Genomic DNA, 16822 nt, shown 5'->3' on the forward strand with positions numbered 1-16822 from the left:
TAGAGCTTCATTCCCTTGAATAAGAAGATAGGAGAGACTAAAGTACTACTAACAGTGCAAAGCACGCTACAATATCATTCTTAGAAATGGCAACACGTTGAAGAGTTTTTGTGGCAGGTTTCAGTGTTTTGTTACTGTTTTGATCAACTTCCTGTTCTAGTAATATGACCCATTAGGAAAAGTGTGCCCATAAGGCTGGTCAAGAAATTGTGATTAGTTTATCCATCTGAGTATTTGGTATAATCTATGTTCTACTGTCCACCACATACAGTGTTGCCCTGATTTTGCAAATGCCCTTTCAACCCACTGGAGTGTGTCATGAAGTAAAGAAAAGTGTTGCTGTATACGATTACAAGATCATTCTTCCTTGGCCAAGTCCAAGTCAAAACAGCCATATCTTTAATATGATGGCAAAGCTAAGAGAGGCAATAATATTAATTTCTTACAGAAATTGCCCCAATAGCCTGTGGTTGTAAGGAGGGCACTTGACTGTGTACATGTATAAAGAACGTGAGGAAAACTGGGATTGAAGTATTGTCTGGCTGAAATAACGGTTAGTTTTGAGCTGGTCTCCTCCTGTGTAATGCTGGCTTATGTGGCAAATGACTTCTCCCCCTTAGTCTTGGCATACTAAATTACAAGAGAAATGCTGGAGAAAAATAGGTTGATCTCCAATCACTCGATTTAATGACCTCTCTCTTAAATATTTTATCTAATAAATTGTTCACTCTTCACTGACTTTGTGCTTTATTTTTCCCAAAGCACACTCTTTTCCTGTACAGAGAGTAATACCCACCCCAAAGAAGTACTGTAAGGCTAAAGTAGAGTGCAGAAAATAAGTTAGTTATTTGTTGGATTGCAGAGCTTTGATGCACAGATTGAGTCTACTGCTGTTACTTTCTATCCATATGTGGATTGTTTGTTTCCCTTAAAAGCTAGTAATGATTTTTTTTTTTTTTTCTTACTTTGTTAATGATGTCTGCAACTGGGCTGGTTATCAATTTTACCTTTGGGCATGAATGGATTCCAATAATATTATTTCCCCATCTTCTGTCCTAATGTTTTCAGCCTGTCTGCATTTAAATAGCTAAACAATGAAATTTAATTGTCCTCTCAAGCACGTGATATTCTCTCGCTTATTTTACTGGAGACAGACTAGATCATCCCATGATGAAGTGCTCTTGAACAGGGCTATCTGTGCTAAACTAGGTTACGCTGTTTTGGATCAGGGTTGAGCCTGTAATATTCATGCTTTGTTTCCTCTCTTCGTTTCTTTGTTTTTTGCTTTAAACCCCCCCCCCCCCAAGCCTCTATCACTTCATGGCTGGTCCAATGACTTCTAGGAGCAGGGCTGGGGAAGCAGCCATAAGCTTCCACAGCATCCAGCCTCTCACACAGGGGCACTGTTTAACGTGAATCATTACTATGAGGCTGAGGCTCATCTGTCCAGATTTAATCATTGGCTCCTGAACAGAAGCATAAAGGTTTTTAAAGCATGTACTGCAGCCTTCAGACACGTTGTTAATGAATGTTATCCCTCTTGCCTCCTTTTCGTGGAGAATGTGAATAGCTTTTATGTAACATTCATAAAGCAGCTGTTGGAAGAACTAAGGCTTCATAATCCTGATCATTACAGAATCATAGTATATTTATGCATAACACATCCTAAAAACTTCACCTTTTAACAGCTGTATTTGTAAGTTTAGTTTTTAATGGTATTTTGGAAAATGATGTAGTTGAAACAGGCTTCATAGTTTTATTTTTTCTGAGCCTACTGTAACCAGTGAGGCTTGTCATGCTTGGCTTTATCCCAAAGAATAAAGGGAATTCCCCCTCCCCATCCAAGATAATCCTCTGTAGGTTTTCTCTGTTGTTTTTTTCCCTCTTCTCCCCCCCTCCCTGCATCCTTTTTTCCTTTCATATCTCAATCCTGTTTGACAGAGTGAAAAAATGCTCCTTTGCAAAATACTGCTAGCAGTCTTGTATTTGAAAATGCACTATCTGAAATAATAAAGTTAAAAATGGTTTATTTGTTTATACTGGGGGGAGAGACCCATCATCGGGGTTTTGTGTCCATCCCTTCTCCCTACCTTCCCACTGAGGAAACAAAAAGGAATCATCTGCATCTGCTTTGAGTCAGTCATTTCTGTCTTCTGGTTTTCCAAGAATAGCCAAATGCTGCCATTGGTTCTCTAACTGTCAGGGAGAAAAACACTGTGGAGACTGTGGCATTAACGCAGCCTCTTGAAAACACCAGCCCAAATGCATGCTCATCATGAGTCATGACTGAGTGCTTGGGTTATTTCATTCCTTGCAATTCCTCCGCAGTAGAGAACCAGAAGGTGCTGTTCTCCCGAGTTGTATCTGCTGGAGTGGGACAGTAACTTGGTTTTAGGACAGAATTTATGTAGGATCCTTCTGCCACCACAGCGACAGTATCATAGTGTGCCCTCAGAGCTACTTGTTCCCAAATATGACTGGAGAGTCAGGTAATTTAATGAGGGATCCTCAGCATTACCTACCCCTTTGTAGGGTTTCAAGGAAGCGCCCTCCCCTTTCCCCTGCTTGACAGCACTCTCAAAACTCCCTCACCTGTCCCTTTCTATCCGACGTGTGACTTTTGGGATGTGCTTGTCTACGGGGAAAGCTTGAAAAGCCGGGACTCGGTGAGAACTAGTGACCTTCTGTAAAAACAGGTGGCCGCAGAAGCAGAGTTGAATCTGTGAGACTCATGGCGCACCCACGGCCTGCCGTGTTGTGTTTTCCTTTCTCGTAAATCCAAGCGATTCTGGCTTTGTACGTGTTGAAAGCAACAACAAAACAAACCCCGCGGCGGGGATGGGCACGCGAGGGTTTTGGTAAAGTCACATATTGACAGTAAACGGAAGGACTCCAAAAACGGCGAGGTTGTTATCTTGCTTTGATTGTAAAGCATTGAAGTGTAGGGTAGGACTACATCCTCCTGCCCTGCCACAAGAAGAGGACACCGCGCCTCGCCAGGAGCAAGGCCCTGAGGGCGGGGAAGGAACAGCCCTTTGCAAGGGTTGCGTCTCCCTCCATTTTCTAGGAGCACCCTGACACGTCACGTGCCCCGAGAGCCACCCTGGCCAGGCCGCAGGCGTGAGCCCCCTTCCGGTGACCGGGGAACACGTTCCCCCTCGGTACTCCGGGCGGTCCCCGGCCTCCCGCCGCCTCGCAGGTGGGGGTTTGGGCCCGGACCGGGATTAGGGCCCGGACCGGGATTAGGGCCGGCGGCGGCGGCTCTCCCGCCCAGGGCCGCCCTGCTCCGCCCCGCCAGGGGGCGCTGGCGGCGGCGCTGTCCCCCTCGGCGGAGGCGGGGGGGGCAGCGCGGAGCCCGCGCGCAGGCGCAGTAGCGGGCGCCCCGCCCCCGCCCCCGCGGCGTCGTCCCTCCCCGGCGACAGAGCGCGGGGCGGGCGTCCCCTGCCGCAAGGGCTGCCGGTCTATCGGCGGCGCGGGGGCGGGCGGCCGGCCCGGGGCCCGGACATAAGATGGCGGCGGCGTTGCTGGGGAGGCGGCGGCGGCGGTTGCGGCCGTGCGGGCTGTCGCGGAGCGCGGGCGGCGCGCGGCTCTGCCCGGGCTCGCAGGGCGGATAGAGCGGGGCCGGCTCGGCGGAGCGGGGCCGCCATGGGCTCCCAGGTGCTGCAGATCCTGCGCCAGGGCGTGTGGGCGGCGCTGAGCGGCGGCTGGTACCAGGACCCGCACCAGGGCGCTGGGGTCAACGCGCTGCACCTCTACCTGTGGCTCTTCTTGCTCGGCTTCCCCTTCACCCTCTACATGGTGAGCGCAGGCCGCCGCCGCGCCCGGGGCGGGGAGGGGGAGCGGTGTCGGCCTGGGCCTCGGGGCGGGCGGGTGGGCCTTGCGGGGGGCCGCCCGCCTCAGCGGCGGCCGGGGAGGCCCGGGGCGGGGGGGGGGGGGGGGCGGGAAGGACGGCGGGGCCGTCGCACGCGCGCCCCCTGCCCGCGGCGCTGCCGCTGCCGGGCTGCCCCGGGGCCGGCCCGCCCGCCCGCCCGCCGCTTAGCCCTGTCGGCGCCCGCCGCTGCGAAGGGTGGCCCGCGGCGGGCCCGGCAGCCGCGATGGAGGCGGGCGCGGGGTACGCCTGAGGCTGCGGCGTTTCGGAAGCACGGAGCTGTTACCGGGAAGATGGGGGTGGGTGCTAGCGGGGCGCATCGGGCGCGGCAGGGCTTCGGTGGCTGGCGCTTCGTCTCCGTCTTTCTGTTTACTTTCCTTCGGAACTGGGCATAACTCTACTAGCTTCCACTGCAGGTCTGCTGGTAGTGCAGGAAAAGGCACAGCTGCTGTAGAAGCTGTCAGATCTAGCCAGTGTTTCTGGCTGGCAGCTCTATTGCTTTCTCTTGTGAGTTTGGAGGCTGGGGGAGGGATGTGCTTCAGGTTCCATAAGCTAGAAGTTTATTTGGCCGTGGTGTAGTGAACTGCGTGCTGGCTGGCAGTGTATCTGGACTCTGTGTTATCGACAAGAAGTTACTCTCGCTTTTTGGCTTGTGTCCAGATGGTAGTGTACTTGGTTTGGGAGAATTCCTGTTGAATATATCTTTGTATCTGACACTTCGATCAAAGCTGTTAAAATACTAACCTTTGAACCTAGAAACTTTCTTGACATTTGGACTTGGAAACAAGTCTAGGAGAGGTGTGATCAGCTATGAGGGGAAGGGGCAGTTTCCTGTTGGCCAGTACTTTTCTTTCTGTGTATGTTGTGTGTAACTTCTGAAATACTAATATTTCACTTCAGATTTCTTGGTAGAAAAGTGTGATCATACTAGGTGTGTTGTGACCAGTTTTGAGCACATGAGGTAGAATGTAATTTGCAAGTCTGCCAGGTCCAGATGCTGTGACAACTTAAAGTAGAAACTGCATTGTGAAAAAAATGTGAGTTAACGAATGAAACCTTGGAGGAAAAACTCTACAAGTGCCGTTGCAGATTGAGAGCTCTGGGGTCAGGCATTTGCTTTGTTAAAAAGCAATTTGTAAGATTGCAGCAGGAGACACTTCATGCTAAGAAACAGCTAATGTGGAAGAGGAGGTTACAGCCCTGTACGGTTAGTTTTTAATTCATATTACTGTGTCTTGGAAAAGGTAGCTCCAAGGCTTTTTGTTTTTGAAAACTTTAGACTGCTGGCAAGGAAACCGCAGACTGAGACAAACTGCTTTTAAAACCGAAGTTAATGTGACAACAGCTAGTTAAAACTTTCAGCTGAGGAGATCTTCTCTATAAAATCTGTGAATCTGCATCTATTTGGAGTTCCACTGAGTATGGGAAGAAGAGTCTTTTTGGTCTCAAATGTAGCTTTTTTGTTTTTAGAAGTACTGTTCTTCTGCTTTGACAGAATAGTCTATTTAATTAGTACTGCCTTGCTGAGAAAGCTCACCACACCTTTATGAACAGCTATATCCTGCATGTGCAGGGGACTTTTGAAGGGGGGCTGATCTATGTTGTACATAGGTCTTTTGACAACTGATAAATCGGGACCAGCATTTGAGCGTCCTGCTGCTCTTAAAGCAGCAGTTAAGCTTCAGTTACCCATACTATGGGGTAAACTTCAGTGTTCCACAGTCTTTTCCTGTGGAAAGAGAGAAGACAGGCAAAAGCAAGCTGCTTCGGGTTTTGTTGAGGTCAGAGAAATTCTCTTGCTTCATAGCTCTGGACGTGTTAAAGATGCAACAACAAGTGCCAACTTCCCTGAGAATAAGTAGGGAGATTAGTCACAAGTTAAAGCAGATTGAATCATATTTGGCTGTTTTCCCTCTTTCCACCCTCTGCAGTTTAAGTGTTGTCTAGACATAAATTAAACAGGCAGAACCATGATGGTCATCTTAGTTCTTTAGCATCTCTTAAGCTCTTTTTCAGAATAAAAAGCAGTAAATGTTGCATTGCTGTAGGACATACATAAATAAGCAGAACTTGCTTAAAAAGTCTTAGGTAACTGTAATCTGAATTGTGAGCATGGCTCACTGGCGTGTAGGAGGGAGTTTCTAAGCTAGCTTCAAATGACTTGTTGCTGGCAGACAACCCTGTGTGTTTAAAAAAACAAGGTATATAGAAAGGCTTAGAATGCCGGCAGGTTTTATATTACCTAAAACTTCCTTGCAGAAGGAATTTGAAGATCATAGTGTTGCTTTGATGTATCGGGGCAGCAATAACTATAGTTATTCCTAAGTTGTTTTGTAGCAACAAAGGCAAAAGTATCCCCTAAGAACTTGGCTTGTAGCTGGCTCTCAAGGCTGAATGCATTTTATAGTAAGCTAATCACTTTTTTCAAATGTTATTTAACCCTCAACAGGAGTGGAATGCTTAATAGCGTTTGGATATGGTAATTTAGATGCACTTATTGCTTAAAGACTTGGTTTATTGCACCCAATGTTGCTAATGTTTTGTCTGTGTGTTCCTTCTATTGATCCTGTATTTTCAGAATGGAATATGGTAATGGTTGTGGTTCGCAAGTAATAACATAAATCTATGTGTTTCTTTGCACGTGTATGCCAGTGCTGTTAGGGTTGATGGGTTTAACACATGGTGCAAACCAACTTAAGGGATTAGCAGTAGCATTCAGCTAGCCTTTCTTCCTTGGTCCCTCACCTGCCTTCTGAGCTTAAGCACATGAAAGTGAGGTCTGTACCCTGTGTGAAGGAGAGACAGATGTATAAATAAATGTATCTATATTACAGATCTGGATACTTCTCTTTTTCTCATGTGTATTTATACACTTAACCTGTCCTTGTCGGAAGTGTGGCAAAAAGAAAAGTGTAGATAATGAAGCAATTGGGCTGTAGAGGAGGAGAAATGTCTTCTTGAGTGAAGCTGCTTGAGTCTGTACTCTTGGATCTGTGACTTGGCAGCATGCATATAAAAATACTGCTTTCTAGACTAGTTACTACCCTGTTTGGATATTTGTATTCAGTAACAGACTCAACTGTGCTTGTTGATCTGCATATCTGTTGTAAGAGCTGATCCCTGTTTTTAATCCAAAATTCAAGTTGGGAGAAGAAAATACGCTACAATATGGGGAAACTGTACAACTAGGTTGTAAAATACAGTGGCAGAGTTGGAAAAAATACCCTAAATGCAGAGGCCAATGTTATGCATCAGTGTTGCAAGGGGGAGGGGAAGAGTGGAGACTGCCAAAGCACTTCCCCTAGTCGGAATGCTGTTTCAGCCCCACCACGTGCGCAGGAGGGGGTGAAGTCTTGGCTCTGGCACTCGGGGAACTTTGCCAGTGACTGAAGAGGAGCCAGGACTGTACCTTGCTTGGGGTGATGGGCTCATATGTACCTACAGAACTTGTCTGTCAAAGTCAAGCTCATTTAGACAACAGTTCACTTAATAGGCACTTGATTTCCTGACTTGTGTACATAGTTATAGAAGTAGGTCATATAAATGTAGCTTCATGTGAAAGTCTTTTTTCCAGTGAAGTTTCTGAAATAGGTGTTGTTTCCTAAACGAAGAGTTGAAGTACTTGAAGTTGGATGTATGATGAGAATCCCTGGTATCCCATGCGGCTCTAAGCCACATCTAGTTTCTTGGCTACTCCAGTATCATTTATACACCTTGAGGTTTCAGTCAAAAACTAGATAGCTTGTAACAGAACATGCTTCCAGATAACAGCAGTTCTTAAGGGCTCTGGTTGTTCATAAACAAAAATGGTGACAAAAGTACATCTGCTGTTTCTTGACCTTTCCTCTTCTCTGGTATGAATGTTTCTATAAAATACTGGCCTCAAAATGCTTGAACTTGAAAGCATTTTACAAGCCAACTGTTACTGTTTAATGAACATTTTGATTGATATCATGTTTACGTAAGGACTTGCAATCTGATTTGGGTTGGGAGACTTTGCTACGAATGTTCTCAACAGGTAACACCTACACATCTGGTTTTTTTTTTTTTGAAAAGAATCTGGAAACTTCATTGCATCTGTAGTGTCTAACTAAAGTGAGATGTGATTAGGTAAGATCCATGTAGTCTTTGTTTCTTCATAAGTGTGTAGCACAGCCTGTGATCAATGAAATTCCCTCTGGTTCCTGGCAGTTATGTATTTGAAATGATGAATCAAGATACAGTGACCTTTGTAGTTCAAATGGGAGTATTTTCATCCTGTAGCTAGTGGTCTGAGGTTTCTTTTCTGTTCTAGGTTGACCACTGGAATCGAGGAGTGCTTAAAGCTTTTCACAAAAGGTGTGGTGTGATACAGCTAAGCTGACCTGACAACCAGCAGCTTCCAGAAGGGACAGTCCCACTCCTCAACTGTGCATTCCTGCGTCTTACCTTTTGTCCACATGTACAGTATGGATTTCATAAGTTGTCTTGCAAGGTTTAAATTTGGAAAGCAACTCCTGAGGGAAAGGTGGTAGAAAATCAGTGTCTTTCCTCTCGCCCTCCATCTTTGAGAGTACTACTTAACTTCCCTTTAAGATATAGGGAAATACTTCCAGCTAGGAGTTTATCTAATGATTGGGTTTGTTCAGCCATTACATGACTGAAGTTTTCAACAGAATATAATTAAAGCAGGCAGTTTTTGCATGGTCATGTCTAGCTTTTTCTTCTCTCCTACAAGAGCTTCTGTTGTGACTACTGCTGTTCAGTGTATGTTTTCTTTTGGTGCTAATGGAAGTGACTAGAGATGTGCAGTAAAATGCGATGTTCTCTGAAATGCTGTTGCAGCTACAGACTTGTAGCCAGCTGGTGTCTGCTAAAACCTCAGGTTAGAGCTTGTTTGGTCTGTTGTGCCCAATAAAAATGTTTTAGTACCTGTGAAAAGAATTGAAGTGAGATCTAGCTGCAAATTTTAGGACTTAGATTTGTATTCCAGTCTTGAAGATGGTATTGTACAAGATGTTCAGTTACGCTGGTGAGAGACCTGTCTCTCCTCAGATGTGGTAAAATGTCAAGCACAGTTTAAAATACTAATCTCACTTTAACTTGCCATGGCTTTTGGAGAGAAGACCCCAAATGGAAGTTGAATGCTTCTAAGTTTGGCAAACAAAAATAGAGAAGGCACCAGTGGTTTAGGTTAGGTTGCAGTAACTCTTCCTCTTGACGCTGGCATGCAGATGAGTTGCTGGTACCGTGGGTAGCACCGCTGTACCACAGCATGAGACCTAATATAAAGTATGATCAGACAGCAGAGTATGCCAGACATGCTAAAATTTCTTCTATTCCCAGAGTATATGCCCTATTCAGAGAGGAGTAACTACTAATGAATACAAAGACTGAAAACTAGTGAGTAAATGTATTTTTAGCTTTCTGCAATCCTGTGGAAACAGGATGTGAGGAAAAAGCACCCTTTTAATTCTTTATTGGGTTTGCTGCAAGTTACATGAGGTGTTTTACCTTTTTTCCCCACTTGTTCTCAAAGCTTTCATTTGCAGAACAGGATGTGTAGATTTTGCATTCCACAAGATAAACTGGATACACTGTGTGACCTCACTGCTGACAGAGTGGAGGGGAGAAATTGAAGAGTGCTTGGGGCAAAGTTATGGGCAAGTCTTTTATAGACTAACTCTAGCTTTTGTCATCTAGTGTTTAAACTGACTTCTGGTAATGGCTTCTGAACACTAGGTACTTGCAGAGGAGAGGATAGCTGAAGTTCTGTTTGACTAGGTAGCAGACTGCTTAGCAGGTACAGGAAGCTCAGAGGTTTTGCCAAAGTTAACGGGCTTGCCCTTGCCTACAGGGAGCTAGCTGCCTCTGAAGTTCTTGGAAGGGGAAGCACTGCATCTCTTGAGGAAACCCTTGTAGCATTGCTTCAGGGATTGTATGGAAGCCATTAGAATCGTTGTGGCTCCTGGTTGTTTACTGATGCTGTTTATAAATAGCTTTATTTCCTCTTTCTCCTTCTGAGGTGGTGCTTGGTAAGTGAATCTCACTATCCATTAGGGTCTTGTCAAGCTCAGCATGCAAAATCTAAGTTAGCATACCTCAGCTTAGTTTTCCTGTCCTACTTCAAATGTTATATTAGGTGTTGACTTGTTTTGGAGGAAAAGGTAGGTTAAACTTGATCCCTTTAATAAAAGAATCCTAATAAGTAACCTGCCTCCTCATTGATTCCAAACTCGATTATTTATACTTGTTTGGCTTTAGAAATGTTATATTCGTTATTTGTTTTTGCTTACTGCCAGAAAATGAGCAGCCAGATTAAGGATTGGTTTTATTCTGAAGTCAACAGTCAATACAATCTTTAGAAACATTTATTCTTTTATCCCCTTTATTGGTACAATATTTTGTATTTGGAGATCTCTTCGAACAGTGTTTTTGCTAAACTCATGGCTTAAATAGTGTGACAAGCACTGCCAGTTCTTCTAGGACTATAAGCTCTTGAATATGTAGAAATACTAATGTTGTAATCAGATCTCTCTTAAATGACTAAAACTAGCTTTGTGTGCAGGATAGAGAGGGCTCTCTGTCTTATTCTCCAGTCATGTTCCCTTTCTGATGCTGCAAGGTGTGCGTGGGGCTTTGATCACCATTAAAGACTCTTCTCTTGCAGTGGTCCATACAGGGAGGGAGACTAGGTGTATGAAACAAGCTGGAATTCTCCTTAGGCTAGGAGGTCTAAAGACAATTAATTTGTTCTTCTCGTCTACTAAATTAACATTCATGCTGGGTAACAAATGCTAATTCTGATTGTTGTATGTCTCTGTGTATATTTATGGCTGTTAGAGTTTTATATCAAACTACAACATCAGTGGGGTAAAGGATAGTGATGCAGCAAAACATTTGAGAACACAGACTCTTGTTGCTTTTGTAAGGGAAGTGGTCTATTTGTAGATGAAGATTAAGAGTTATTTTCTCATTTTGTTTAGTGACTGCCTAGGGAAATGGCAAAATTATAAATATGAATAAAAGGAGAATGAGAAGGGTGAAAGCCTTGAAGTGAAATCTGAAGTTTAACTAGTACTCTGAACGCTTCTTTCAAATAGTTATTAGGCTGCATTTAATACCTGTTGCTGAAGTGATTGATCTATAAAAGCCTTATGGGCTTTACCAAAAGTGACATGAGAAGTCTTAACTCTGAGTGGAATTTCAAAAGCTGAATTCAGGACTGAGGTTTTTCATGTGGCTTCTGGCCACCTTTGACACAGCTGAAAAATTCTCTTCAGAACATCTGTGTTAGCTGCCTTTCCATGGGCATGTAATGGTCTAGCATAAATAATCTTTGCAGCATGTGCTCTTGCAGGTTATTGTGGACTACTGCTCATTTGTGTGAGCCACAAATGTAAACAGACTTTTTTTTTGTATGCAGGTAGGGAAAAGTTTGGCTTTGATTGATCAGTATCTTGTCATGCAAGAGTAGCTGTTGGAAGCTGACAAGCGAAGTCAAAACATCTATGTTGGGTAGTTGAATGGGTTTTCTCCCCTCTACCATGCTGTCAAACTCGCATCAGTTTTTCCAAAATGGACTTGGTGCTGTGTACTAGCCCTGAAATAAGGTCATACCCTGTGCTTGGTTTACTTTTCAAGTTGCTTAAAATCTTCCCATCTTTTTTTTTTATTCATAACAACTAATCAAAAATATTGGGTGTGGCACAAAAAAATCATGCTAGCTCTAGGTTTCCTGGTCTAGGTCTTACATTCCAATAGCCTGGAAAAAAAGAGCAAAAGTTGAATTTGATTCTCAGGCTCCAGCGATGGGTTTACTTAGCATGCTGCTGTGGTGCTTTGGTATCTTGTAGTCCAACTGTTCCTTTTTGCTATGTTGCTAGACTTCTAACAATCTCCACACAAAGTTTGACTGTAGGGGGGGTGTGTTTAAATGTTCATTTTCAGTATGATCAATATTTTTTGTATGGAAAAACTGTTTAACTCTAGCTTTATTCTTGTGGACATTTGATCTTGTGTTCATTAACTCCTTTCTTATTCTCTTTTGAAAGGCTCTTCCTTCTTCCATGATGATAGTAGCTGTCTACTGCCCGGTGATAGCAGCTCTCTTTATCGTTTTGAAGATGGTGAATTACCGTTTGCACAGGGCACTGGATGAGGGCGAAATTGTGGAGAGGAATGCCAGTGAGCGTATGGACAGAGGTGCAAAACCAGAACAAAGCAATGTTTCAGCCAAGAGGAAAGACAGCAATGGGCCCAGGTAAGGTGTCTGCTGATGTCTATATACTGCTTCAAATCATAAACAGTCCTGTCTTCAGCAGATGTGTAACTGGAATGGTGGTTGAAATAAACACTGAGGAATATAGTTGCAGACCTCCTTAGTTCTGAAAGACTGTTTAAGTCTGGTCTTTAAAAGCAGACTTATTTATGTATTGGGTTTGAAATGATGGATTCATGTTAATTTCCTGGTTCCTCCCCCAAAGGAGTTCCAGAACAGTATTGAAAATGCTGGAAGCACTGAAACAATAGCATGGAAAATGTGTGCTGATTAGGTTACTAAATACTTAATGAACACAACCAGTACAAGTAATCTTATTTCAGCAGTAGACTTAGTTTTAAAAATCTAGCTGTCAAAGATCACATACTACATGCTAAGTCTTTTATCACTAAAAGGAATGTCTGATCGGGTTTGTTTGCTTAGTTTTGCAAAAGCAGGAGTCAGATACAATGCTTGACTCCAGTCATAGTCTGTCTTCTTGAGAACACTGTCCTGTGAATTTGGAAATTCTGGAATTTCTCAGCTCAGTAATGAAGATGAGTCTGAAGTACTGTCAGTAGGAGGTGATTCCTTTCCACAGATCTTTGCTGTCACCAGCATTAAAAAAACCCAGAGGTTTTCCTCCTCTGACCAGACTATTTGGAGAAAGAAGAGCAAAAGATGACTCATCAACAAGGCCAGCCTAACCAGTCTGATCAGACTGTGGATGTGTTACAAGCTCTATTATCAAAGCCTCTGCTTGGCTCCAGATAATTGAGGCCATCTTAAGAGTTAGACTGCATGAAATAAATCAGCCTTGAATTGTTAGCTTTTAAAGAAGACCTTTCTCTCATCTGAGTTTCTGGTGCTAGTAGCTATGAATAGTTTTCAAATTGAGGCAATTCGTATGCTGTCCTGACTCGTAGAAGGTTGTGTGTGTCTTATTAAAAAAAAACAAAAACAAAACCAAAAAAACACAAAACAAACCAACCTGCCCCCCCAAACCCCCCAAAACCCCCACAACACCCCCCCACCCCCCTGGAACTTTTACATGGAGACATGTGCTATAAGGAAATGTAGTTGAAAGAAGCCTCTTAAGTCTGTTTATCAGCATGCTTAAAGGAAGGAAATGTTAAAGTGATACTCTTTAAAATGCTCAGCCTAGAAGTAAAAACTTCACTGTACATGTGGGGTAGCTTCTCATGAGATGGGTCTTAAGTTCTTCTGTATCTGCTCTCAGCTCAGGTATTGTTAGCAAAAACAGTGTATTAGATTCCTTTGAAGTTGATATACAGTAACTTCTTGTATCAATCTTTTATAACCTGACCCTTTTTCCATGTTGTTTTTGGTAACTGAACCTGCTGATTTTAATTGTGACTCCATTTAGATCACCATATACTTTACTAAAACTGTATTGAGCTATTTTGGGGAAAATGCTTGCTGGAATGTATATTAATACTTATTCTGCTTAATAAAATTCATGACAGTAAACTAGTGGTCTGTTCTGTTTCAATGCAGCCTTGCTAATGCATGTTTTAGCTGTGATCCTTAGATGTTTTCATTTGTGTGGTGGTTTTTTTTGTTTTGTTTTGGTTTTTTTCAAGCCATGTAGCTTTTGCTTCCAAAACAGTAGCCAAGACTTGGCAAGGGACTTCTTTCTACTAGTATTGTGAATTACTTCTGGATGTTTCAGAAGTTCTGTTTTGTCTGAGGAGCAGTTGACATGGGACAAGTTACTACATTATAAGCATTTGAGAGCTCAGAAGTAGAGGTTAGTTTGATGCTGTGTGTCCTGCTTGCCAACTAAAGTTTCATTAACTTTTATATGATCCTTGTTCCCACTTTCAGGTCTCTTAACTAGAACTGGGAACAAGGTCAATGCAGAAATTACGGAGTTACTTTTTGGTAAGTGGGATGTACAGTATATACTAATCTTTGCCTGGAGGTTTACAAGAACTCTGGGATAACATTCAAACCAGTAGAGGGGATGTAGAGTGAGTGTTTCATACTGAGCTGTCACCTTCTGAATAAGTTAAATCGGAACACTAATAAAAAACTGTCTTGGAAGAAAGTGTGTATGTAGGGTTTTCTTTTTTTATTTTTAAACTCTGCTCCCCTAGCCTAAGGTGGATATAGGGAAGACCTAAGTAGACATACTACCTTAAATATTTGCATAAGTAGAATATTGGTTTCACATGCTGTAGCCTAAGCTATCAAAACCAAATAAATATATATAGTATAGTATGCAAAGCTGTCCTAGAGTTTTCACCCTGCCATACATACCCTCCCTGAGACCGCTTTAGATATCAATGTTATTTTTTAAGGATTAAGCAATAGTTTGGTTTCTGTTCAAAAGTTATGTTCAGGATTCTGTTTAGCTTCTAAGAACTGCTGTTCTTTCTTTCTGAAGATGTTTATCCGCAAAGCAGTGCTTTCAGGTATCTGACAAATTACGTGCTGTCATTTGTAGGTTTACATGAACTGCTTATTTATCTTTGGTTCACATTGGTTTGTGAATAGGATCAAACTCTGGGTATTTTTAATCTTCTCGTAAAACTTCAGCATGCTTAAGCAAAGAACAACTTACTGTTCCATAAGAAATGCCTTGTTTATTTTTTCCTCATCCTCTTTATAAAGCTGAAATTCTCTAGTTAATATTTTTGAAAGAAACTAGTCTTAATTTGGGGACAGGAATGTGATTTGTGGTCTTCTGTAGCTTCTAGTGCAGTTGCTGCTTTTGCACTTAAGAGGGTGGTGTTAGTAGTGCTTCTGTGAGTTTTCATGAAAAGTAATGGGGGTACAGGCTCCTAATCTCACATAAAAGGTAGAAGGAACAGTGCATGTGTACTCTTTGTTGGGTATGGTTGGATCCACATAGGTACTTTAAAACACTTAAGTGAGTCTTGCTTTGGGGGATATGAATACGGCTTCTTTCTTGTCAGTGACTACTATGGTTCAGAGTATCATAAAGCATTAACCTGGTGACACTGCTGTCCCTGATCTCCATCAGCATGGGGGAGCTGTAATCATGATGCTACATGAATTTCACATGTACTTCTCCAAAATAAAACTGACAGCTGGAGAACGTTGCATCTTTGACTTATGTACAGTCTACTTAAGTATGAGCAAGAGAAGTAAAAAAAAAAAAAAAAGCTCTACAACTCTTTCCCTACCTTTGCTGTTTCTTTTCCTTTCAGTTTTCTGTGGCTGGCAGACCTGTTCTTGAGCTTGGAGGAGTTTTGCCTTTTTGACTCTATAATTAGTGATTCAAGCTTTAACAAAAACTTCTCTTAATACTTAACTGTTGTGGTCTAGTATTTGCAGTATGTGCTGTGGTGGTCCAGTGTTTTGAGAGCAGCCTCCTGACTAGTTTTCCTACTATTTTTGTTGGAAATTAAGGACAGAAGAAGGTGTTCAAAAGAAAGGACTAAAACTTTTTCTGCTTTGTCCTGAAATCAAAATTGCTTGTGCCAAATTCTCTCGAAGTTCTAGTCCGAGTATCAGATTTCTTTTGTCAGTCAGCCTACATCAGGTTTTAAACTTCTGAACTCATGTAGACTTAAACCCTCTTCAGACTTACGGTTAGTCTGTGACACACTAATGTAATATAGCTGCAGATTGTAATTTTAGATACATCAGTCACTAACAATTAGAAATACTAGTTTTAATTTTTGTGTGGTCTCTGAATGCCTCTTCCACAGCAATTTCTGTTGCAGGTAGCCGGACATAATTTACTCAGTCTTCTCAATTTGTGTAGTAACTTCACTTCAGTTTTCTTGCTTGCAAACTGAAAAGTGTAGCACTTGCTCTAAGGTATGAAGTCAGCAAACTGTGAGAAACCGATTGTAGAACTTAATAGCAAAGGAATGGCCACAGCTCTAGCAGAAAATAGCTCCGAAAGGATTCTATATGCTGTTGTAGTCCAGATCTGTATGCATACAATGATTAATTCTAGAAATCTGTATTTCCTGCTTGTTCCTGCAGACTTTATTTGTTGTTGTTTGTTACTAGCTTTTGTTAATCCATTAGTTTGGGTGCTGTCACAGAATATAGCAGCTCTGAGTAGAGTGGTGGTGTTGGGTTGTATTGTTGCTTATGCTGATATCTGTTGGTTTACTTTTAGACAAAATCACTTCCTTTTCCCACCCTGGCTAACTACCCAGTTCTATGCATGAGAGCTTATTCACATTAACTTGTTTTTCTACTTCATAGGACATACTTTAATCATATGCAGTGTTTATCAATGAATTATTCAAACGGGAGAGGAATTTCATCTTTTTGTGAAAGGAGTTCTTTGTTATATCTTCAGTTGTCATCATAATGTATGCTGAACTTAAACATTGAGAGAATTTTTCAGTTTAGTCTCAAACTTGATATTATGTCCTTATGTGTTCTTAAAATGCTTACATAAGGAATACTTAGTTTGGCTAAAGCTGGTGCAAATCATTGAAGCTGAATTCTGGTTTTTTTGTTCTGTTTTTTCTCACCTGGTTCTGCCTTAGCATAATTGATAATAGCAGGTCAGAGAGGGGTCTGTAAACAGCTGTCAATAAGAGCATGCTTATGTCTTACTGCTGAGCTGTACTAAAATGGTGGCTTTTCAGTTCTTCAGTTTGCTGGAGTTGGACCATAACTGTTGTGCTAATGCATGGCTGGTCATCTCTCAAGTTAACTTATTTTTACTGAAGTAATATATTCCTACCTTCAAACTGTCT

At 42.5% G+C, this 16822-nt stretch overlaps 1 protein-coding gene across 12 annotated transcripts in view; it reads left to right on the forward strand.

The window, feature by feature from the left end:
• The first annotated feature begins 3472 nt into the window (after positions 1-3472).
• PCNX1 (pecanex 1) overlaps positions 3473-16822 on the forward strand; it is a 93260-nt gene continuing 79910 nt past the window's right edge. For 5 of the 12 annotated variants that reach the window (XM_030030560.2, XM_030030531.2, XM_030030569.2 and 2 more), the window contains exons 1-2: positions 3473-3798; positions 11902-12110. In XM_030030560.2, the coding sequence (XP_029886420.1) occupies positions 3646-3798; positions 11902-12110 (362 nt within the window). In that variant the 5' untranslated portion in view covers positions 3473-3645. Of the gene's footprint in view, positions 3799-4146; positions 4168-8162; positions 8207-8227; positions 8315-9203; positions 9511-11901; positions 12111-13955; positions 14011-16822 lie in introns of those variants that run through there. The other 7 variants (XM_030030589.2, XM_030030598.2, XM_030030551.1 and 4 more) reach the window with 6 other exon arrangements.

Source organism: Aquila chrysaetos, chromosome 2 (assembly GCF_900496995.4).
Source record: "Aquila chrysaetos chrysaetos chromosome 2, bAquChr1.4, whole genome shotgun sequence".
Lineage (NCBI taxonomy): Eukaryota > Metazoa > Chordata > Aves > Accipitriformes > Accipitridae > Aquila > Aquila chrysaetos.